General features: G+C 43.2%; 1 protein-coding gene across 1 annotated transcript in view; it reads left to right on the top strand.

Moving 5' to 3' along the window:
- Positions 1-24,609, top strand: part of LOC136015941 (nascent polypeptide-associated complex subunit alpha, muscle-specific form-like) — a 50,984-nt gene that overhangs the window by 2,934 nt on the left and 23,441 nt on the right. Inside the window, exon 3 of the mRNA XM_065682591.1 lies at positions 9,460-9,674. Coding sequence (XP_065538663.1) covers positions 9,460-9,519 — 60 coding nt within the window. The 3' untranslated portion in view covers positions 9,520-9,674. The remainder of the gene's footprint in view (positions 1-9,459; positions 9,675-24,609) is intronic.

The following is a 24,609-nucleotide window of genomic DNA, read 5'->3' as shown; positions in this document are numbered from 1 at the left end:
TGTCATGTGAGGTGAACATCCGCTGCCTCTGGCTGCCCATTTCTGTAAGGTTGTTGATGTTCAGTATTTGTTTTTTCTTAGTGTCTAAGGATGCCTGAGACATCAAGGCCACTTCCAGTCAGGTAATAAAAAGTTAGTCCTTGCCCCGGAGAGCTTATGAAGCAGAATCTTGAGAGACGGAATAAGGACTTTTTTCCCTGTTCCTGCTGACCTACAGAGTTTGCTGAAATGACATCCCACTGTGATACAGACAGGAGCAAGGAGCATAAACATATGTGGCTCTAGCAAGGTATAACTGCTTTATTGTGGCCAGACCCAGGAATGACTGTGACCTTCAGCACTGCCTCTGAGGACATTCAACATTAGCCACTTATGTGCTTATCAGCAGATGGGGATGAAAATCAGAGGAAAGGAAGGCATGGGCTGAAAGACAAGGTAAGAACAAAGTGAACTGACAATTTTGCTTTTCCCTCTCATCTCCTCTTTGCCACCAGCTTTTATGTTTGGGCTCAGAGACAATGAAAGTAAAGGAGGAGAAACACTGGCTGACTGTGATCTGCCTACCTACAGCTTTCAAAGGCTAAAAAGAAATATTTTAGAGAAGATGAGAGCTGTGGTAGAGAAGAATGCAGAGATGTTAACCCTAGCTAGAGACATCTAATTTGGGATCAAAAGTGCAGTGGGTCTTCATATTATTTACTCATGCGTGCGTGTGTGTAGGAGGGAGGAATGTAGTGTGGGGCAAAATTATCTGTACATAAATTCCCTCATGAAGAAAAAGAGTAGGTTGGCCCTTCACTGTACTGGAGCTTTTGCTACCTCACAGCTGCTGCATATCCCTTTAAGTAAAAATCTGGTACCCTTCCTCTGGCATTGCCTTTTTTTACATCCCGCAAAGCTGAATTCTTTTAGTGCTACTCAAAGCTCAGTTCAGTCAGTCACAAATCAGAAAGGGAGATGTGGCAGGAGGTTGTGTGAGGATATTTGAAAACCATTTTGCTATAACCCTTGGAAATGCTAGTTGGTGCAATTCTGGCTCATGGATTCTCCCTCTCCACTCGCAGAACTTGGTACTTATCCTCCTGTAATCATTCATGACCTTACATCTTTGCCAAAAAAATAACTTTAGAAGAAGGAAGAAGCAAAGAAATGTCAAGAGTTTCTCCACTGAGTTCCTATGACTATGGGCCCTTCTGGTAAAAGGGCTGCAAACCAGAAGGCTGTGTTCATTACCTGTTCACAGCTTGGAAGGAGGGGAGAAGGTTTCAATAGCAACACTCAATCTGCCTTTTTCACATTGATTTTGGAACTTGCTAATCAGTTAGGAAATAGTAGTTCAGTGATAGAGCACATCACAGACACCAAGTAGCCATTAGACTTAATCTTCATGATATTTTTTTTGTTTGCAGAACTGTTTTCTTTAAATGCTTAGGGAAAAATCCCAATTTCAGTGGGTTCTGGACCAAGTCCTAGCATATCAAGCACTTACTAACAGTACACATGTGCTTATTCATCCATTTCAGATGCTGATCTCTGACATATAAATGCAATGTACTGCACACATTTTGAAAAGAGGTGGCCTCCTTCAGCTTGTGATAAATCCTGCCTGGGAATGATGCATAGCCTCAAAGGGGAAACTTGAAAATAGGAAAAGGCAAGCACCCCTCCACAGCCTGTACAGCCCTAGAGTAAGCCCTGACCCCCAGGGCTTACCAGAATAAAAAACACCACACAGATATGATCATGGACCTGCAAGGGATCAGCCAAAGTCTGCACAGACCCCAGAAAAATACGGGTCTGGTAGTGTCCTGTATGTGCAACTAAACCTTGCCAGCACGTTGCAGAGCACAGTGCAGACACTGGAGTGCATGAGCTCTCTGGGTGTGAGCTCTGCGGGATGCAAGGTGCCCTGCACAGCGTGGTGTCAGCATATCCTTACACACCACTGTTGCCAGGATTTTTCCATCACCCTCAGCACCTGAGCTCCACATTCCCGCGGAGAGCTGACGCCGTCTTCTTGCGAAGCTGTAATTTGCAGCGCTTGCCAGCAGGTGGCACAAAGGATTTAACGGTCTGCCTCTGCTGCCTGGCATAAAATGGACTTCCTAAGATGTCTGTCTAGCTTCTGCTTAGTCCATGTGCCTGATAGCGCTGTCAAGTGTATACTCTCTAATGAAAGGAGGTTCTCCAGATGTCTTATGGCACAATAGTAATGCTTCTTTACACACATACACATACACACACACAAGATTACATATGATCAGATTGTGTCTGGGTAATAGAAGGTGCAAAGAAAAAGGTATTGAAATGACAGTTCTTGTGAGAGCAATAGACTGATAGAGGAACTCCTACTCATGTCAGAAGGAGTAATCATCAAAAGTTGGATCTCATGCACAGAAAGGGTACCCTTTCAGCAATTAAACAGGGAATAGATAGTGACGTATGAATAAGGGCTCTTAAATACATAAATGCATTAATACAGCTGTGCAGACAACCTAGGAGGGTACCAAGCAAAGCAGAGGTTAAAAAAGCTCTACCTAGTGAACCAGGATTAACTAGATTTCATTGCTTCTATGCATCTTCCACAGCTGAACAGATTGATTACACTCAAATATCTTCCTTTTTAAGTGGATCTGCTTATTACTGTTCTTTGCTGATGCCTGCTTCTCATTGATTTTATCTTGCTACAGTCACTAGGGAGCTAGATGCTTCATGGGCAGCAGCTCTGTAACAAAGATGAGGGAATTAATCTCACACTGGCAGACTCGTGAGTCTGTGCATGGCTCTGAACTACTGGGTCACAGGAGTTATTGCCAGCTTTTCATAGTAAGTTCAGCTTCCTGTGCTTGTGCACAACAGTAACGCATGAGTCAGTAGCATACAAGAGGATGGACTGAGCTAAGGACTGTTGTAACCTCCTCTGTAGCCTGGGACACAGCAAGGCTTTGCTCCATCTGCATGATATGATTTCTAATCTTAGGAACAAAGCCAGCCATGCAGAAATGAAGACAAAGACAAGCTGGAACACCAGGGCTTGGGAAAAGAGAGGGAAGGGCAGCTGAGGATGGACTGAATACTAGTGCTAGTTCTGAGGGGCTGCTGTACCTGCACCCGCAGCTTTTATTTAACAGGTCTGAAACACCTCAGGGCCTGCCTCTGTCATTCAGGGTTATTTCTCACTGAGCTATAGGCAACTGCATTCACATACTTGTGCTTAAATCTTTTGTCTCACTGGCCCCTGAATTAAGAGGCATTTCAGCACTGAATTTACTCTTGCTTTAGCGTCTGGCTCCCAGAAAAGACAGATCACAGTGTACCAGGAAAGGCAATAGTTATTATCAGCCTGTTGTATACAGTGCCAGTGCTGACATCAAGATTATTCTGGCTTCAGGGAGCACAGGAAGGTATGGGATTTTGAAATGGAGCTACAGAAACAAATATAAAAGTCACATAAAGCTTTGCTAACTTTCTAGCTTTGTTCCTCCATAATTCCACCCAGCTGAAATATAATGACTATGTGCTAGGCTTGGAAAACCTAAATGAGGAAGAAGAAGGTAAGGCTATGCCCAGTCATAGAGAAGTTGGAGGCTCCCCTCTGGACTTGTAGAGCTGAGGGGAAGGCAACTGGCACAGGTGTAATGTTTCCTTGGAGCATAATGCCATCTGCTGGGACTTGCTATTAGCAGATGAGGTAGCTCAAATAAACTTTGGCTAAATGAGTCCAGCAGGGCTAGAAATCGCACGCTGCCTCCAAGCCATGTTAGCAGAGGCAGAATGCAATCACATTTTCAGTTAGCAACAGTGTATGATTTAATAGAAGTGTTTTGAGAGATTTTCATTCCTTACTGCCTAATACATTGCTACGGAGTATGACAGTGTATATACATCCTACACTACGTTCAGACTGGCTGTTACTGGTGTAAACTTTTCCCTTTGGAATGAAAAAAAACCAAAAGATGATGTGTCACAACAGGGCAAATGAAACTTGCATGGTGGTGCTGCATGAAGTGTAACAGCTTGCGTAACAACGTTTCCCCAAGGATGAGAAATAAAAGAAAGACCACAGCACCTGCATTCAAGTGTTTTCTGAATGCAAAGGCTGCCTGTCATGCAGGGACATGAATGGGCACATGGCTTTGTCATTGCTGATGCTGTCCCCAAACAAGAACACTGACACATTGCTTTGGTTCCTCCGCACTACTGTTGTGGGGAGAGCAGCACAGGCCCTTCAAAGCTGGCTGTCTATGGTGGTGATCTCAGTTTGGTGATTGAGATCATTAGGTGATTTGGAGTGCAAAATGCTAGTACCAGTATTGTCCAAGTTCAAATCCTAACCTAACATGTGACTGCCATGTAGCTTGAGGACAGATGTGGGGCTGGAGATTTCTCTGAGCTGTTCCTGTGAGAAGTTTGTTCATACAGATTTTGTATGATGACAACAGAGTGGGAAAAAAACACTCTGAATGCAGGTGTTGCAGTCTTTTTCTGGTTTTACTTCTGGTCCCTAGGGAGGCATGGGTTTAGGCAGCCTGAATATTTGGGGTTTTGGGGGATTTTTTGAGTGTCCAGCTGTTTCAGGTTGGCCAACTGGTTTAAACCACTGTGTAGGCTGTTGCTGAGGCTTGGTTTATGCTCCGTTCCTCAAGTGTGGTACTTACAGAGTAATATATGGGCTGGAAATCTCTCTGCAAAGGGTACATCATGCTGGATCTTGTTTGGTAACAGTCTTTTGGGAAGATGAGCCTTAACTGTCTCAGCAGCCTCTTTCCTGCTTTTGAATGCATGTGTGTTGGCTAGAGACTTACATTCTGCTTCATGTGTTGAGGTAGCAGGTACCTTTGCAAGTACACATTCAAGTCCTACTTCTCTCTTTTCAGTACCTGCTGTAGTGAGATATATAAACCTGGCTTGAAACTGTAATGGACATGCTGAGATAAATCTTTTTTTATCAGTGGTCTTTTGGGAAGGAATTGTCTTGCTACAAAAACCTATGTGATATGTTCTTTTTCCTAGTTTGGAACATCCTTTCACATTGGTGTGCTCTGTGAGATTGAGACCAGTGGTAGCCTAAGTGATGCTGAGAGTCTCAGAGGCGTTAACTTGACTGTGAGAAGGTGACTGAATAGTCTAATATGCTCTGCAAAGGTTTCAGTTTCTTTCAAAAACAGGGCTTTAAATCCTGTTCCTGCACGGGGTGCCTACCATATTGAGATACACATAGCATTTACAGGCAGTATGTGCTAGAAAATAATTGTTTCAGTCCTGTAATGGATGCATTGACTGTGAAGATGATAGTTCTTTTAAAAGAAACTCATGATGACTCTGCATCTTTCTTGTTTTGAAATATCTTTGTACCCTGCAAATCTCACGGGAAGCATATGCTTTAGTGACTTGTCATGCTGAATGCCTCAGGTCGATTAGATTTGTTGTTTCAGGATGGCTAATGGGTTGCTTGATGACAGCCTCATTGAGGTTGAAATCATTAAGAAAGAAAATACTCCTATAGCATCTCGTCTGGTGGACCATCTACATTTCTGTGGCATGATTACAGTGTCCCTATAGGTATGTGTTTGAATACCTCTATCCTCACAAATGTTAAACTGAGAAACTTGCTGAATTTATTTATGGAGATCTGATGTTGAACTGATCCAAAATACTCTTTATGCTGTAACAGTATTCAGTGTAATAATATTATTGGAGGCATGACTACATCTGGCTCATGAGTGAAAACTTAATATACTTCAGTTAATTAGTTTTTTGCTCTGGAGCATTTATTCCCCAAGAATGCTGATAGCTACCATACACCTTGCTTCTGACTAGACAAATACGTTTTGAGTATGTTAAGACACAGACAGAGCAGTTTGTTTGTTTAGAATATTCCTCATTTCCTTGACCTCATTTTTTGGTCAAGGTACATGGTAAATGTATTATCTTGCTCACTCCTGTTTTGTGGCCAGGCAGGGGCAAAGTGATTATTAAATGATATTTACTTGGCCTAACAGCTAGCAGTCAGTGTTAACGTATGACAGTGTGAGACTGCATTCATGAGAGTGACAATTTGTTAAAAATTTCCAAGCCTTAGGTAAAGTTTCTGAGTCATAGTAATCTTAAAGACTTTTCCTTAAACAATGCTGTTTTTAGTCCTCCTGTCAAGTATGGTGGGTAGCAGTGAAGAGTAGGTCTAAATATACAGGTGTTCCTCTCCCAAGAAACACATTTCTCTGCTGTTTGGGATCATTCTTACTTTACGTCCTTATGAAAGCCACCTCTTCCCCACATCATTTAGGCAGTACTAAATCTGAAAGTTGGATTGTCATACAGATTGTCTGTGGTCAGAATTGTAGACCCTTAGGTCATACCCCTGACCTATTTCTTACTGTCCCTGAACTACTAAATCAGTGGGGATTAAGCTGAGCTGTTTTACAGCCAGCAGAGCACTGCTGAGGGCTGAAGGCACAGCATTTTTATGGACTATTAAATTTTTTTGGTTTAAGGGACAGTTTGTTTCAAGAACGTGATACTCAAAATGCAAACACCTGTGAAGTTTTATTGCATTATAAATTCATGCTTTTTTGTTGCCTCGAACTGCCTGAGTTTTATTAGGGAAGAACAGCTTAGTCGTTGTTGCACACCTGTAAACATCTCACACTAGGTACCCTTCCTCCTCAGAGGTCTAGAAAGGATACTCAGATTGCATAACACAGCTCCCTCTGCTTCTGTCAGCAGGTGCTGGAAGGCTAATGCTGCTTTCCCCTTAAACTGTAACTAAATAGCCTGTTGTCTAGCAGCAGAGATCTGACTGCAGTTCTTGCCCTTGCTTGTGAGGATTCAAATCACAGCTCCTGCCTGCCAGCTGGACTTCCACTCTGATATATTATGAAGATAAATCAGCTTTGTGTTCATTCTTCACCAAGGAGGGAAAGGAGGCAACCCCTAACAGCCCACAGACTTGACTTGCAGCAAAAGCAAGAAGACACAATGTTCATCCACTTGTAGCAGAAGCTTCCTGTGGCCACGAGAAATGCAGGAATGGATTATGGGCAGCACATTGCATGTAGTTTAGGGACTGTCACTCTAGAGGTGCCAGCCATGGTGATTATACTGGGTCTGAAACAGTACATGGCATGCTACCTTAGTTGTACTGGGCCTGTCTGTGCTGGAAATTCTCCCTGAGATCTTTTGGGTCCCTTACTGTGATGTATTTGCTACCTTCTTAGTAACAGCTGTATGCGCCATTAGGAGACAGTTTCCAAAAAATACCAACCTTTGATTGTGTGATACTTTAGGTATGATACGCACATTACTCAGATAAAGGGCAGGTAGTCAGCCTTAACAGTTAACTGCAGTATCTGTTACTCCTGACATTTATCTCCTGTAGTTAACTGTTAAACAACTGCTGTCCCACTTTAATGAGCTTAAAAAAAAATAAAAAAATGTACAACAGCTCATTATTTCTGTCTTTCCTAACAGGCTTGTTTCAGAGGCCCTCACTTAGCAGCTCTTGTGATTCATGCCAAATGGAACTCATTTCCATGACTATTAGGATCATTTTCATACACATTATACAATACAGGTTTGCAGTGAACCCTCTCTGAAACCTCAGTTTTCTGCTGGTGATGGATGGTATCACAGCAGCACTGTGACTATTGTGGATCTCCCTGCACCTGCATGAAAAGGAGCACTGTATAAAACCAAAAAGGTTAAATGAAAATATCTACTGCCAAGAGAAACGTCTTATTTCTTGTGAGCAGCTTTATTCTTTTTAATGTGTTAACTCCGACTCAGAATTGCCTAACGGCAGAAGCCTTTGTTTTGCCCCTTACAAGACATACATATACATCAGAAATAGAAAAGCCATTTGAGATGCTTGAGAAGGATGAAGTAGGAGTCTGCTGGGTGAGTCTGAGAAAATTTTCCTCTGAAATTTAAAAATGGCACCATTTCAAGTTTAATTCTCCAATTACCCTAAAACATAGCTATTTTCAAGGCAGGGCAATGCATATCTACAGAAAGAAAAATGTTAAGGGCTTCTGGCCTTCCCTCTTATAACAGCAAAGAGGTCATTCAGCTCAACGTAGTTTCTTGCATAGAGCAAAGTTGCCATCAAGACTCTTATCCTCTACCTGTCCCCAGACAGCTGGGATGAATGTGACAGAAAGGTTGTACCTAGCCAGTAGTGATGAGGGAGGATTCATCATTTTTGTGGCCTTCATACCTTGGTTTGAGGCATGCGCAGTGCAAACTTTTAACTTCACCTAGAGGCATGGCACTCTGCATTTAAATGATGAGCAAAGCCAGGATTGCAAATCAACACAGACGGCAATAAGGAGGTGATTAGCATCATTAAAGGGGTTTACAAACTCAGGCTGAACTTTCTGCAATTACTTAATGAAACAAATTCACTTCAGTTTCTATTAAATCTTTCAGATTGCCTCAATCGACTCTGAGGGGTGTGAATAAGCAGGGATTAGCTTGGTCACTGTTGTGGTGTAAGAAGGGGTATAAGCTCTGACCCTGCACATGTGCATTACAGGGATCTGTCTTTAATCCTGCAAAGGAGAAGGATGCCTTGGATAACCTGTTGAGTTCCCTTCCAGACTTACTATGATGTTATTCCTATGGCATCAGGACTGAATAGAGGCCACAGATACATAGGTGTATATGACATATGGTGTTGCCTTGGTCAACAAAGGGTTTTTTCTGTGCTTTGTTTCCCTTTTGCTGTGTTCCTCCAAAGCCTCCTGCTTGCTGTAACAGCCCTCACCAATGCCAACTTCTCATTATGCTCTTTCCCATAGACTAATCTATTGCCAAGAGCAATAACTTGAACAACACTGGAGACTGCAGAGATCTAAAATGAAATCCGTGCAGAGAAACTACCTTTTGTTCTTTCCCAGATAAATGAAATACGAGCATATCCTTGCCAGAAACAAAGGAACCTGTCCCACAGAGAAATGATATTGCTGCTGTTTCTCACTAAGGGGACACTGGAAGACTGAATGCTCTTCAGGCTCCGAAACGCCCTGCAATGAAAAGCAGTGACCATGCCTTGCGCTCTGCCTCGCTGGGTACTGAATGGAGCCTGAGTTAACTGGCCACTACCCTTAGCCTCAGGGCACCAAGCAAAAAAAAACGACTGTCATTTTGAAGGTTTATTTAGGTTTTTACTTTCTTTAAATTTCTAACTCAGATCCAAACTTTCCCATAGCACTCTATTTCTTTGTTACAGTGACGGGTGTACTCCTGCTGGTGGACTGCTCAGGCCACCCTTCTGCATGGCAAGTAACCACTTTGTGAGAACCGTTTGTTTTCCATATGATGTTTCTGCTAGAAAAGCCACTTTTCAGCAGCTTGGCAGGGGAAGGAAAGGACCAGCAGAAGGGTGACGCCAGCCCATTTTTAACTGGCTCGAGAACTACCTCTTAGAAGACCTACTTTTTTTTTTTCTTTTTTTTGCAGAAAATAACTGAGAAGCCTAAGGAAGCATCCCTTTTCCCTCCTAAACCATTGAGACCGTAAGCATCAGCATACAACAGACCCACCTGCTGCCATTTCAGCGCCACGCAAGATGGCGGTGAACCCCATCAGGCAGCGGCTGCCAGCTGTGCAGGGAAGTGGAGCCTGGTGCGGCGCCGCCGCAGAACCTTCCAGCGCTCGTGGAGCTGCGGGTTCGGGTGTGTTGGTTGATGCGGTGTGACGGTAATGGGGGGTGGAGCCTGGTCTGCTTGCAGTTATTGCCTACGGTGCCTGGCTGGGAGTGCGGGTAGGGGATTCTGCTTGACTGCAGTGGCGTCGTGTGAGAAGGGGAGGGAAGGGGTAAAGGCAGAGCTGAGGCTGAGTCTTTCCATTACTCGCTTGGGGCGTCGGCGGTTTGTACCCTTTTGCACAGGTGTGGATAGTTGGGCGTGCCCTAGGAGAGGAGTTGTTGGCCTCCTGAATCTGTGGATTTAATATGCTGAGTGTTTGCTGTTGGGTTGGAAGATCATTCAGGGTGGGAGGTAGTGTCAGGGGTTTGCTGGCTTCATGAGCCTAATTTGTTGGTAATCTGTGCAAAAAATAAGCATTGCTTTAACTAAAAATATTGAATTCCTTGAGTTGGACTGTCCAGGCTTCTCAAAGTAAGGTCCTGTAGCTAAACTAACTTGGTGTTGCTGACTTTGCTTCTTCCATTTTGCCAGCATAGTAGCTTTCTGCTGGGTGAAATGAACCCACCACTTACCATTTAAGAGGCAAAAAGCTAGACTGGTGTTTGTGTTTGAACGAGTATCTGATCTCTGCACAAGAATAAGTGAAGACCTCTGTTGCTAAGCTTCAGCTTGTGATAGTTTTCTCTGCTCATGCTGGTTAGGGGCTAAGTGGAGCAGCAGTGCTGAAAAATGGCTGAGAGGTATCACCAGGTAAGAACTTGTGTGGATCTTTGCATAGGCGATACTGGGACATGGTGGTATTGATCCAGTCAGTACCTAAACTCTAGGGTTTGGTCCTAAGCTTGGTAATAGTGCAAGTATTTGATACTCTTTTGTCATTGTCCAGAAGCAACATCACATGGCCTTTTGCCTTTTGGGTTGTTTTGGAAGAATTACGGATGTATTGCTGATGCCTAGGAAGCAGTGCATTTCAATTGAAAATATGGTTGTGTGTCCTGTCTTGAGCTCAGATGACAAGGAAGCTAGTCCTTCTCTCCTGTGGAACAAAGCAAAAGACCTGTTAAAAGCTCTGCGTCACATTGTGATTTATGCTTCATAGATTTATCAGCTTTGAACCTTTTTTGCTCATCACCTGCAGTGCTGCTGGTACAAAGCAATTCTTGTTAGCTGTAGATTTGCTTCTGCTGGGAACATCAGAACATTTGAAGAAAACAGGTTTACTAGCTATGTATGAGACTAGAACAGCTGGTAAAAACTTGGTCCTTCTTGCTATGGGAAGATCAGGAGAGACTGAAATGAGATGAACCCCCTAATCTAGTTTCAAGGTAAAGCAAAGTATGTAACAATATCTTCGTGCCACCTGGGAGTACGTGTATACTTCAGCATGTTATACTGCTCAGCTTGTACTGGACATGACATCTTGGTAATTCTTACATGTGCTACTGCTACAACAAAAGTTATCTATTTTTTCTGATTTTCACAATTCCTTTTTCCACAGTATATAAGCATTTTTTATTATTTGAAAGAAGAGGCAACTTCTTGGAGTATTGTTGAGAGAGCTGAAACGAGCAGTAAAAGCTTGCTTTCTGCTTCTGTCTAGTTACAGTCAAATATCTGATGACTGGTACCATGAGATGTAGCCATTTTGCTTGGGTTCTGATCTCATGCTTTTTATGACCTACTGTACCCCAGAACTGGCACAGTTATGTAGATTAAAGGATGTGCTGTGAATTTATTCAGACTTTTGACACTGAGTACTCTTGTGATGGCAAACCAACCGCAAATTCCTGCTATGAGCTGTTGCTCCTTTGAGCTATGACAGAACTGATCTTTGGCAATCTGTTAAGTGTTATTCATCAGAGCAAACAATTCCTAATCTAGCAGGATGGTGTACAGTCTTACTCGGCTTGGAGTTACTGTTTACATTGTCTGAGTCATTTAGGCAACTGGGATTGGTTTTGATTGACTGATGCTCCAAAGATCTTTGGTTGGACCTCAGAGCTGAGCTAAAATGTTAAATTTGTTATTTTTGGTAATAAATTACTAGACATGAGATCAAACTGGCCTGCTTATGGGCATCATACCTGTGAAGTCAGGAAGCCCATATGCAGTTCTGAGGAAAAATGTCGTCTACCTGAGACAGAGAGAGAGACGGATTTGGTGTGGAGAAAACCACTTGTTTCAGACTATATTACCAGGTGCCTTTCCTGCAGGAGGAGAATAGGGTTCTGCCTCTGGAGGGGACTGTTAGTCACTTGCACTTGTCCTCTGCCCACTGCCTCTGAGGAAATGTATCTGATGGGGCTCCAGCCACTTAACACTACAAACTCATCTTTTGGCCATTGTCCAGGCTGCAGCCTGTATCTCGTTGGGCCCTATGATATGTGGTTAGTCTTAACGACCCATTCGGAGCTGCACTGTGATACCTGCCTCTGGCAAGTGAAGCCCTTCCGGTCCTTGCTGAGAATTTCCTTTGTTGCTTGTAAACATTTATGAGTCCTGTGGAAGCACTAATTAGCATCAGGCCTAATTTCTCACTTCCTTCCTCAGGCTTTGCTAGAGAATCTGCTTTATTCTGAAGGAGACTTTTGTGTATAACATGTGCACAGTATCGGGTGGGGAGAAGACCAAGAGGGATCACTTGGGCAGTATCCTTATATTAATCCACTTCCAGATGGGGGCTTCTGATTCTCTCACTAATACATAATTCCTGTTCAATTCCTGTACACATTCCGAAAGCCATCATGATAGTAAAGCCCTCTTCCATGTTATTCATCTAACCAAATGCAAAACAGGCTAACAAAACTTGGTGGAATTGCAGATAAGCAGTTTTATACTGTATATAAATAAAACTTGTGAGAACTGGCTTTTCTGTTTCTTGTAAAAATGGCTACACAACAAGTTCTGTTGTGTGTGAACTGGTCCTGGCATGCATGATTAATGTGATGTCTGTCCACAGTGTGCCAAGGTCAGCAATGTGCATTTCTGACGATGTGGACTTACAAGTACTAAAGAGCATAATTTTACTATTTTGTTATACTTTGGTTTTAGATTATTCTGATGTATTTTTTCTTAGGTCCACAGGAAGAACAGGCCATTTAAAACATTTTTCTGTAAAGAATACTTTATAATGGCGTTTCTGATCCTTTCATTTGACTGTTCAAAGGTAAATTAGTCAATATCTTTAAAGAGCTTCATTCTTATAAAAAATTTAAGTCACTCCTTCATCTTTTATTATATTGCACATATGGTTGTAGTCGAAACAGAAAAATAATTGCCTTGTGTACCTTTTCTTACTTGGCTTACTCCATCAAACATTCTAGTTAAAGAGCTTTCAGGAGCTTTAGAGAAGGCTTGGGACTCCAGGCATGTTGGAACTCAAACCTAATGGTGGAGCAAATAGCTAGAAGTGTTGGCATTACCAGGTTGGAGCTGCTGCTGTGGTTCATTAGCCAAAATGTTACTGTTTCTGTTCTATGGTTGCAGGGCCTCATCTTGCAGCTTAGTCCTGTGTGGCTGTTTCTGTGATCAGACTCCTAGTATGGGAATTCACAAGAACAGTGTTTGAAAAACTCTGTCCTTCTAAAACCTGCCTGGAGAGCAGACAGACTAGGGCTAGGAATTTTAATGATTCAGCTTTTCCCTCTTGAGTTCGTTACTTTTTCTACTTTCCCATTTCTGCTAGCCTGCCATACCTTTTGCACTTACAATGCAGCTTAAAATTCAGCTTCTCTTGGATTCCTCTCTCACTGAAGCATAGTGTTTGTTGCCCTATAACATACAGGCTATGTGTTTATGTCACTTACTGTGTGAGTGACTTTGATCAAGTCATCACAAAGACATGCATGTCAAACAGCTGCCGCTATAATATATAGAGAAAACATTGTGGAGGCATTAATTCTGAGAAGGCATTGTGACAGCAAAAAATGTGAGCTATGGAGATAAATTTCACTCTTCAGTGTGAGAACTGACTTCTACTATACAGACTTAGGTCAGAGTATAGATCAGTGGTGGGGTGCAGACTTTGACTCTTCTGCACCATTTCCTTGCAAGCACTGAAACACAGATCTGCAGAGGTGAAGTTGCAGCATCTGGCTGTTTTGGGGGTCCCATGACATGACTGAATATATTTTCTCCAAATCAGGTGATGAAGAAAATAATTATTTTAAAACACTGTTTCTGCTGCAGTTTAATACTTACAGTGGGGGACTACATTGTACGGAGTGTTATGGTAGCCAAAGTTTGGTTTTGATTGTCTATAAGATGTTTTTATTTTTTTTTTTCAGCTGGTTCCACAGCCCTCCCCAACTTTTCTGTGCTTGTAGATCAAAAGACATTTTTGTAAAACTGAATTTGTTCAGCAGAGTGTTCTCGGACTGAAAAAACACCAGGTATAGACTTTGCTGCTTTACTTGTCTCTAAAGTATTTGCTGTGCTGCTAATATAAGCACTGTCCGTTTTGAAAGGGCCATCCTAAAGTTTTGAGTGTTTTCAACTCTTTAAAAGTTTGTATCGGTATGAACAGAAATTAATTTGCTCACCTTTTGGTGCTCCATGGAATTATCCCATTGATTTAAATGGCACTTTTGGTTAGAAATTAGGTTGTACGATGAGGTCTGTAACTTTTGAGCATGGCCGTGCAGATACTCTTGACTACTGTTATGACAGTTCTACATGAGCTGAGATGCTTTAAGCATTTATAAGCCCTTAAAATGAGCTCGTTAAGCTGGTTCTGCTACAGGAGACATGACCTTTCTGGTAGCTCATAAACCCCTTTGAAATGTGTTAGTATTCCGAACATAGTCTTTGGGACTATTATATTACACCAACAGTAAAATCCATTTAAGGACTTAACCACCATACTGGTTTGATACTAGCTATAGCCATAAATAGGATACAGGGTAGTGACTGGAACATAACGCTTTGGTACTCAACTATGATTTGTGGTTTCATCTTTGCATTATCTAGCATATATATCCTCAAAGTATTTTAAACTGCAGGCTGAACAAGGATATGAAGAAGTCTCCCCTTCCACTGTCTGCAAATAGAAAGTTGTTCAGAGAAAAAAGTTGAGATGTGGGAGCCCTGTGAAAGTAGATTATTGCTGTTCAGTGATTTCTTTGCACTCTTTCAGTCTTCCTATGCATCATATTATGAGCATTTTCACCATTAGTTGTGAGATGGTAGAATGAAGTGATTTGGAGGTTAGCTGAGGGCTCCCCTTCTGGAGGGAAAATTCTGCAAAATTCTGAGTTGGAGATGTCAGTACCTTTGGGGATCAGTGCCCTGCTTTAATTGATAAAAGGTATGTGCTGCTTTGGATATGGAAATAAAGCCTGAAAAGGATATATCCTAGTATAGGAAGTAAGCCTCATCTGTTATACTTGAAATGTGGCCTGTTTATGCTTAGGCAGTCTTGCAAGAAAGCAGTTGTTTATTATATCCTATTGCATGTGATTCTGAGTGGAAAGGGGACCCGTTAATGCCACCAGCATCATCTCATTCCACTGGAGCACAGACCCTGCTGGATGCTATCAAAGGCAGGGAATGGGATAAAATCTGTTCCTGCTCAGTAAATCAGTGCAATGGTAGTGGTCTGCAGCTGGTTTTTTTTTTTTCAGCTACTGGAACTGAAGGTTTTTTAGTCTTCTCAGCAAGAAGTTAGAGTTGCTTATTGTCTGTAAATAGGACTAAGATTTTTCCTACTTCATATGATATGAAGCTGCATATGCAAAAAGAATATTGAGTTTCTGGATGCAGATTTTTGGTATGAAGTGTATAGTTTAATTTCTGTGGAAATGGGCACTAAACCAATAATCGAGTAGAATAACTGTCTTGCAGAAAATACGGGAAGTGTGAAAGTGAGATGCTCTTGACAGAATTAAAGGGGGACATAAGTAGTTTTGGAGTAAAGTTTCTCTGCACAAGAATTAGTTCTTCCTCCTTGTTCTGAACTCATCAATTCTGTGGTATTTAGCGAAGAAATCTGTCAAGCGTTGTATTGTGGAACAGTGGGTCAAAGTCTGGCCAGGTATTGCTTACCTCTTTGTGACCTTTGCAATTAGAAGCTGGCTTTCTGGTAAAACATAAACCAGCCTTCACAAAAGCACATACTACTGAGAGCAGTGGTTATCTTTGGAGTTTCTACTTTCTCTCATCTCCTGTCAGTCTTTACATTTTCTGTTTAAATGTTATCGGCTGCTTATTCTTCTAACTTTCAAACTGCAGGGAACATGAGTTTCTCTCTGTAGAGCTAATTACTTAGCAGTAGACTGGTTAGAAGTTTTTTAGATGGACGTTGAAGGGGGATTTGTTTAGGACTTTTAGTTCTTTTGTGTAGGACTCTTGTAGTCTTAAGAGAATGCGGAAGCAACAGAAAATCCCAGTGAGTGTGGCAGTCTCCCAGGAAATGAGAAATCCAGGGTAGCACCTGCTTTCCCAGATTAAAGCTAGGATCTTGATTTGAGTCTGCTCATATTTGAGTCTACTCAGAGAGGGTTATGTTGCACAAGTCATAGGGGTCTGGGTAAGTATTGGCTGTTGATTATTCTTGTTAGGAGAATTGGGAGTTGCAAACTTTCTGCTAAGGAAAAGGGTGCCTACTTGAAATAGACTGCTGTAATAAGCTATGGACACCTTAGAATTTATTTACAGGATCCTCCAAATAATGTAATGCTTATCTCAAGTACTGAAATGTTTGGAGTCACCTTACTTGCTAGTTTGTGTCAGTCCCTGGTTTGTTTGTTTTCTTTAGTCTGTGTAGCCCACACTTTGGTGGAAAGAATACTAGGCTGTTACACAACACTCATTTCCATAGCCAACATTTTTCCACCTCTGTGCATGTATCCCTTCTGTCCTTTGTGGTAGGCTGCTTTATCCTCAACAGCAGCGCTTTGTGGGAAGGGTTTTTCCCTCCGAAGCATGAGGGTCTTTAGGCAGAGATTTGTTAGTGTTGTCGTTATTTCTGTAATTCACTTCTTGGGACATGTAAGGGGACCTGGGCTATTCCATGTTAACACATTTTTTACCTTTTGTACATTAAGTTTTCTAAGCCTGTACTGCAGTTCAGATCAGGTGGGAGGCTTTAACCTGATTTCATATTGAGTTGGAACAGCAAATAAAATGCTATGCATTTATGGCCTACATTAGCTCAGGCTGTGCTATCATTTACAGCTATATCCAGAGCAAACTACTTGGGGATTAAGATAAAAAAAACAGAGGGTGGGGCATTGGAACTGAAAACATGAGGGGGAGAAGAGATAGATACATGCATACTCTGAGGTGGAACATACCGACAAGCCTCTGTATTCTTTAATAATGAGAGGTGGTCATAAACATGAAGGGAGAAGAAACAGTTCTTCCTTTTAAATCATTCTATGCAAATGCCCAAATAATAAATTATTCTGTAGAGTGTTTTTATGCTTCATGTGTCTTTCCTGTGTCAAAAGTCAGTCTAGTCACTCGTGGTTTTGTAGGCTAGGAATTATTCTGTACAAGATTAATTACTTGTTAATGTAGAAACTGTATCACTGCTGTGTTACAGAAGCAGCTACTTTCAGATAAGTTGTATAGTGTACAAGAAAGAAATCAAGACACTAAGCCATGAGACTCTTTCCTTTATTGGTTTGAGCTGATAACCTGAGCTACTGAGGTAACTTACTGCAGCATCTTAGAATCGCAGAATCCTAGAATCATTTGGATGGGACCTTTAAAGATCATTTAGACCAGCCCCTTGCCATGGGCAGGGAGATGTCCCACTAGGTTGCTCAAAGAGCTGTCCTTGAACACTTGGCAACCACAGCTTCTCTGGGCAGCCTGTTCCAGTGTCTTGCTGTCTGTGTCATTATTTTGATGTAGTCCAGGTTACAGTTAGCTTTCTGGGCTGCAGGAGCAAGTTGCCTGTTAATGCCCAATTTTTCATCCACCAGTATCCCCAAGTCCTTCTTGGCAGGGCCACTTGATCCATTGTAACTCTTTGGACATGACCACCCAGCAATTCCTTACCCATCTCACAGTCGTCAGTCAAACCGGTATCTTTACAGTTTAGTGGCAAAAATGTTGTGGAGGACTATATTAAGGGCCATACAGAAGTCCATGTAGATGATGTCTGTAGTTCTCCCCTGTCCACTGATGCAGTCACTTCATTGTAGAAGGCTACTGAATTAGTCAGGCTTCATGTGCTTCAATGTTATTATCATACATGCAATGTTTTTTCTTACACATGTCTGCTTTGCCTCCTGCCTATAACCCCAAGAAAAGGTTTGGGTTGAAGTGCTGAATGAGGTTTTATGGCCTTTGTCTTGGCAGAGCTCAATTAGGCAGTTTTTAATTATTCACTAGAATTTGACAGACGCTGGTAAGCTCTCTGTCTTCTATTTTCCTTTAGTTTGTTTTGTTGGTGTGTTGTAGTTCTTTTTGTTTTGTTTTTTTTTCTTCCTAGTATTACAAGATCTGCTTTGATAAATACTGTTTTCTCTGGTCTGATTAATAGGACAGTATTTCCAATTCCAATTGGTCCTGTTCAGTCAAGGGAGAATTGGAAATTCAGAGATGGATCCAGTTCCCTGTTGGGTTGAAGTGTTCACAGGTAAACGGCATCCTGGAGAACACTGCTTTTGTCTGACACCAGGACTTGCTGCTAAGGTTCAGATTTGGAGTGTGATAACTGTAGGGGGTGTGAATAGTTGCATCTAAACAGCAAAAGAAGCCAGGAGTAATTCCTTGGCTGTACAGCTAAGTGACACAGTGTGACTGACATCCAACTGCCTTACCTGTCCTTCTCCTCTTTTCCTACAGGGTAGCTGTGGTGAGACTGCATTGAAAACAGTTGCTAAGTCATCTTGTCCTGTGATGCTACAGCTGGGCATTGCCTGGGAGAGTGCTAGTTGTTGTGGGCCAACATGAAGGACAGTTGTGGTAACAACTCGGATGATACTACGTACTGTTCAGGCTTGTAACATGCCCCTGTCTTAATTACAAATACAGTCAAAAGACTGCTTTATACCCTGCGAGTCTGTTTAATGTTCACGCAGGATGGATATAGCCTGTGTGATAGAGACTGATGTGCCTGAAAGTGGGATTTATGCTTAATGTGCCTGAAGCCTAAAACAGGAATGCAGGTTATATGTTGTGTTCCAGTAGTTGTGAAGTGTTCCAGTAGTTGTGAAGTTGACTAGATGCTCACAGTCACTCGGTGCTAGTGCTGCTCACAGACTCAGCAGAGCCTTCACTGGAGGACCAGATAGTCTGCCTGTATTGCTGGGTGCATCTTCAGTATGTGTACGTGCAGAAGACTGAGAGTTAGTGGCTAGTATCTGGGAGCGCGAGCGACCAGGAGTGCGGCGAACAGAGCGGGCAAACAGAGCGGGACAAGGCAGTTCGCACGGGCAGGCGAGCGGGATGGTGAGCACCCGTCGTATGGCCAGGGACCGCTATGGGAACTCTGCTCTGGCTGCCCTGGCGGTGGCCAGCGTAGGCACCCAGACAGAGCCGATGAGAGGGGAGGCTGCAGTGCAGAGCTCAGAGTGTAGAGGGTGCCTGCACTGGTCTTGTGAGGGAAAGGTGCACGATGGACAGGGCTGCACTCGGTGCTCCCTGGTGGAGGTCCTCCTGCAGCAGGTGGCTGAGCTGCGGAATGCTATTAGCGGGCTTCAAGATGTCAGGGTAGCTGAGAGGAAGCAGGGCTGCTTGCTCGAGCCCCATACTGTGCGGGGGCCTCAAGCTTCCCCTCCAGCTCATGAAGGAAAGAAGGAGGCCACCAACCTGGGAAACTGGGAATTGGTGACAAAGAAAAATAACAAAAGAAGGAGGAAAAGGACAATTAAAAGCAAGGAGCTTCCTCCTAAATCTGTTGTCCCCACGCAGAACTGCTTTGCTGTCCTGCAGGAGACTAATGAGGAAACGTACTTGCACCACAAACAGCCGGATTATGCACAGGTAAAGATCGCTACTGGCGCTACAAAGAAAAAGCGGCGGGTCGTAGTAATAGGGGACTCTACTTTGAAAGGGACGGAAGCACTCATCTGTCGGCCTGACCCCGTCTCGAGGGAGGTGTGCTGCCTACCAGGGGCACGGATCAGGGATGTTACAGAGAGGCTGCCTGCTCTAGTAAGAAGTTCCACGGACTATTACCCGCTCCTGGTGATCCATGTGGGTGCTAGGGATATAGGTAGTAGCAGACTGGGGACCATAAAGAAAGACTACAGAGCCCTGGGAGAGGTGGATAGGGGCTCCGGTGCTCAGATAGTCTTTTCGTTAATTCTCCAGGACACAGGGGAGGACCAAGAAAAAGCTAGGAGGATAGGCCAGGTCAATAGATGGTTAAAAGGGTGGTGTCATAGTTTGGGTGTCTTGAACATAAGACTGAAGTTAGGAGGCCAGATCTACTGGGGGCTGGTGGAGCTGCTCTGGTAAAGAAGGGGAAGAACAGCTTTGGTAGGAGGCTTGCCAGACTGGTCAAGGAGGCTTTAAACTAGATGTGTTGGGGGAGGGAGGCATCATTCCATCCCAACACACCCAGTCAGTTGCCAGCACCTATAATAAATGCTCGGAACAATGTAGATATATTCCAGCTACTCCAGCCAATGAGCCGGCTTCAATTGGAGCTCGTCTCAGATGCCTCTATACAAACGCCTTTAGCATGGGGAACAGACAAGAGGAATTAGAGATGTGTACACATCTACGGGGGTATGATATAATAGGCATCACAGAAACATGGTGGGATGGCTCCTATGACTGGAGTGTTGGAATGGAAGGTTACAGGCTCTTTAGAAAGGACAGGCCTGGCAGGCGGGGAGGGGGAGTTGCCCTTTATGTTAGGGATAGGCTGGAGAGTATGGAACTCTGTCTGGGGACAGGTGAGCAGTTAACAGAGAGTTTGTGGGTCAGGGTTAAAGGGAAAACAGCCGTGGGAGACATTACTGTGGGAATCTGTTACAGGCTGCCTGATCAAGGAGAATCTGTGGATGAAGCACTCTACAGACAGATAGGAAAAGCCTCATGCTCACAGGCCCTTGTTCTCATGGGGGATTTCAACCACCCTGACATCTGTTGGAACGATGGCACTGCACGGCAGAAGCAATCCAGGAGGTTCCTCGATTGTGTGGAAGACAACTTCCTTCTGCAAGTAATAGAGGAGCCGACAAGGAGAGGTGCCATGCTTGACCTTGTGCTCACCAACAGGGAAGGGCTTGTTGAGAATGTGGTAGTCCAGGGCAGCCTTGGATGCAGCGATCACGAGATGGTCGAATTTGAGCTCCCCAGGAGAGTGAGAAGAGCGTGTAGCAAGCTCACTGCCCTGGACTTCAAAAGAGCAGACTTTGGCCTCTTCAGGAGCCTGCTTAGTAAGGTTCTGTGGGATATAGCCTTGGGGGGCAGGGGGGCCCAAGACTGTTGGTTTATATTCAAGGATCACCTACTACAAGCTCAGGGTGCTGCATCCCAACTAGAAGTGCAGCAGGAGGGCCAGGAGACCTCCTTGGATGGATAAGGAGCTGCTGAGGAAAATTCAAAGGAAAAAAGAGGCTTATAAAAAATGGAAGCAAGGACAGGTTGACGTCATCTACCTGGACTTGTGCAAAGCGTTTGACACTGTCCCACACCACATCCTTCTCTCTAAATTGGAGAGATATCAATTTGATGGATGGACCACTTGGTGGATAAAGAACTAGCTGGACGGCCGCACACAAAGACACCACACATTGTGGTCAATGGCTCGATGTCCGGCTGGAGACCGGTAACGAGTGGTGTCTCTCAGGGATCGGTGTTGGGACCAGTCTTGTTTAATATCTTCGTTGCTGACATGGACAGTGGGATTGAGTGCGCCCTCAGCAAGTTTGCCGATGACACCAAGCTGTGTGGTCCGGTTGATATGCTGGAGGGAAGGGATGCCATCCAGAGGGACCTTGACACGCTTGTGAGGTGGGCTGATGCCAACCTTATGAAGTTCAACCATGCCAAGTGCAAGGTCCTACACCTGGGTCGGAGCAATCCCAGGCACAGCTACAGACTGGGCAAAGAAGAGATTCAGAGTAGCCCTACAGAGAAGGACTTGGGGGTGCTGGTCGATGAGAAAATTAACATGAGCCGGCAGTGTGCGCTCGCAGCCCAGAAAGCCAACCGTATCCTGGGCTGCATCAAAAGGAGCGTGACCAGCAGGTCGAAGGAGGTGATCCTGCCCCTCTACTCTGCTCTTGTGAGACCTCACCTGGAGTATTGTGTGCAGTTCTGGTGTCCTCAACATAAAAAGGACATGGAACTGCTGGAACAAGTCCAGAGGAGGGCGACGAGGATGATCAGGGGACTGGAGCACCTCCGGTATGAAGACAGGCTGAGGAAGTTGGGGCTGTTCAGCCTGGAGAAGAGAAGGCTGCCTGGGGACCTAATAGCAGCCTTCCAGTACCTGAAGGGGGCCTATAGGGATGCCGGGAAGGGACTCTTTGTCAGGGACTGTAGTGACAGGACAAGGGGTAACGGGTTAAAACTTAAACAGAGGAAGTTTAGATTGGATGTAAGGAGGAAATTCTTTCCTGTTAGGGTGGTGAGGCACTGGAATCGGTTGCCCAGGGAGGTTGTGAGTGCTCCATCCCTGGCGGTGTTCAAGGCCAGGTTGGATGAAGCCTTGTGTGGGATAGTTTAGTGTGAGGTGTCCCTGTCCATGGCAGGGGGGTTGGAACTAGATGATCTTGAGGTCCTTTCCAACCCTAACTATTCTATGGTTCTATGATTCAGTGCTCATGGCAGCAAGCACTGACAGAGACAGACCAGAAAGAATAACAAAAGCGTTATGTACTGAAACAAGATTCTTTTATTTCAGTGCAGTACAAAGAAATAGAAGTTACTTTGCTTTGAATGAAAGCACCAAAACTAAAAGATGAAGCAGATGAAAATACATTCGTGTAGTACTAGGAATCCTTGGATATCAAAGCAGTGAAAAATGGTATCTATGATGCTGCAGCATTGATAAATAAAAATATTTACATAGCTTTAATGCATTACTTCCTTGATCTAGTGTTACATCATTAACTTAGTTTCCAGCAGTGCAAGATAGAACTGACAATGCTTAGTCATCAGTCTTCCAGCCAGTGGTTACCCTGTGTTTAAAATGCACTGGTACAGCAGCAACACTGTCCCAAGCCACCTCTCCCAAACCTCACCAAAACCAAAGTCAAACTCAGTTCTATTAACCTTGAACTTTGGTTATGAATAATAACACGGTAAACAGTGGGCCCAGTTCACAGTCAAATAACATAAACTCACTGTATTAAGAATGAGAAAGTATTGTTTAAATAAAGAAAAAAGAAGAAAAAAAAATGCTACATTGTCATCCTGCAGCACCAGACACAACAGCTGCTCAGTTTTGAGCTTCCTTTAGAGCACTGTTTTTCTGTTTGAATCAGTACAGGTCATCTGTTTTCCTAGTAAAAGCAGGTGAGTTATGTTTTCAGAGGTGTCAAACCACATGGATATTGTGGTTTGCGGTAGAGTCAACAGCCCCATTTACAGACTCAGGGTTTTGGTTGGTTTTGTTTTTTTACTTAAGTAAACATGAATTACACAGGTAGTCCTGTGAACCAAGCCCGTTGTCAAAAGGAAGCACATTTCTTGCCAAATTAAAAGTCTTTATCTATGAACATGTTTAGAATGGATTTGAATAGCTGCTGTGTATGTTACTAAAATCATGTGTCTTCAAGCTTGCACTTTATACCAACACAAAAATTGGATAAACATGCAGGAAAATGTAGCATCATATAGAAAATAATGTGTAAAAAAACATTTAATATCTTATATTAAAGCATTTACACTGCATAGGCATTCATATGAGGATATAGTATAATAAAACTCATCAAATATATAAGCATGCAGCAGTTGCCTTATATTCACAGTTCTAGAAATGACCACACATTGATTTCCTCAAATACAAATTGGATTATCCAAAATAGATTTTGCAGCCACTCTCATTTGCAGTGGCAAACTATGTTCTTGTGTGCATTGCAGATACTGACCTATATAACAGGCCTAAGCTATGCTGCTGTATGGTACACATCTGTGATAAATACTGTGTTTTGAAATAGGAAGGATAATGAGAAGTTACCCATACTTCCCATAGCAGAACTTGGAGACTACGCAGTGCTTGAATTGAACAAAATATATAAGCGTATTTATTGTATTCTCCTTAGAGAGTAACACTGCCACCTTGCCACGTATCTAGCTACTGCATAAGCTGGCCATGCAGTTTTCAAAATAAGTTTAGACAGATTTTTTTTCTAATTGATATTCCATCAGAAGAGGTATAGTAGTAAACTTAAATAGTATATATCCTTTTTGCTCTGCAAACTTTACAAAGAAATTCTGCTACTTCTAGGCTGTGTAGGGAACACAATGCAGTGCCAACAGCACACTTGGAGATTTAAAATACATTTGCAGAGAGGTCTTCTTTCTTCTGTTGAAGAAAGTGGTGTTGGGTACAGTGGTAAGCTTGGACCACCTTAACTGTCACAAGATGACAGTACCCAGTGTAGACCCCCTCTGTGGCTGAATACCACCTGGAGGGTAAAGTTGAGGTCATGTGGCTTGAAGTTGTCTGTGGTTCTGAGTTGCTTGTTATTGCCTAGCTTGGCAGGTTAACCTGGTGTGTGCCTTCAGGACAACAGCGAGCAAAATACCTGGAGGCAACATGTGTGTTAGTTGTGCAAGGCTTGCAGGGGATTCAGAAACAGCATGTAGGAAATAGCTTGAAAAGGAAAAAGACGAGACAGAAGGGGAGATAGGGGAAACCTTTGCCAATGAAGAAGTGGAGTGAGGAAAGGGAAAATAGAGTATTGGGGCAGTGGTTGCTGTTTTCTCTTTTTTTTTTGATTGTTTTTGTTTGGTTTTTTTCAAAGAAAAAAGTATAATCCTCTCTGGAATATTTAGTTCAGAGAGAAACGTTGCCCTTTGTTTATAAAAAAGTGAGCTTTGGCAC

Source organism: Lathamus discolor, chromosome 5, assembly GCF_037157495.1.
Source record: "Lathamus discolor isolate bLatDis1 chromosome 5, bLatDis1.hap1, whole genome shotgun sequence".
In the NCBI taxonomy this organism is placed as follows: domain Eukaryota; kingdom Metazoa; phylum Chordata; class Aves; order Psittaciformes; family Psittacidae; genus Lathamus; species Lathamus discolor.
The sequence above is the reverse complement of the archived record's forward strand: the minus strand, read 5'-3'. Positions and strand labels throughout refer to the sequence as shown.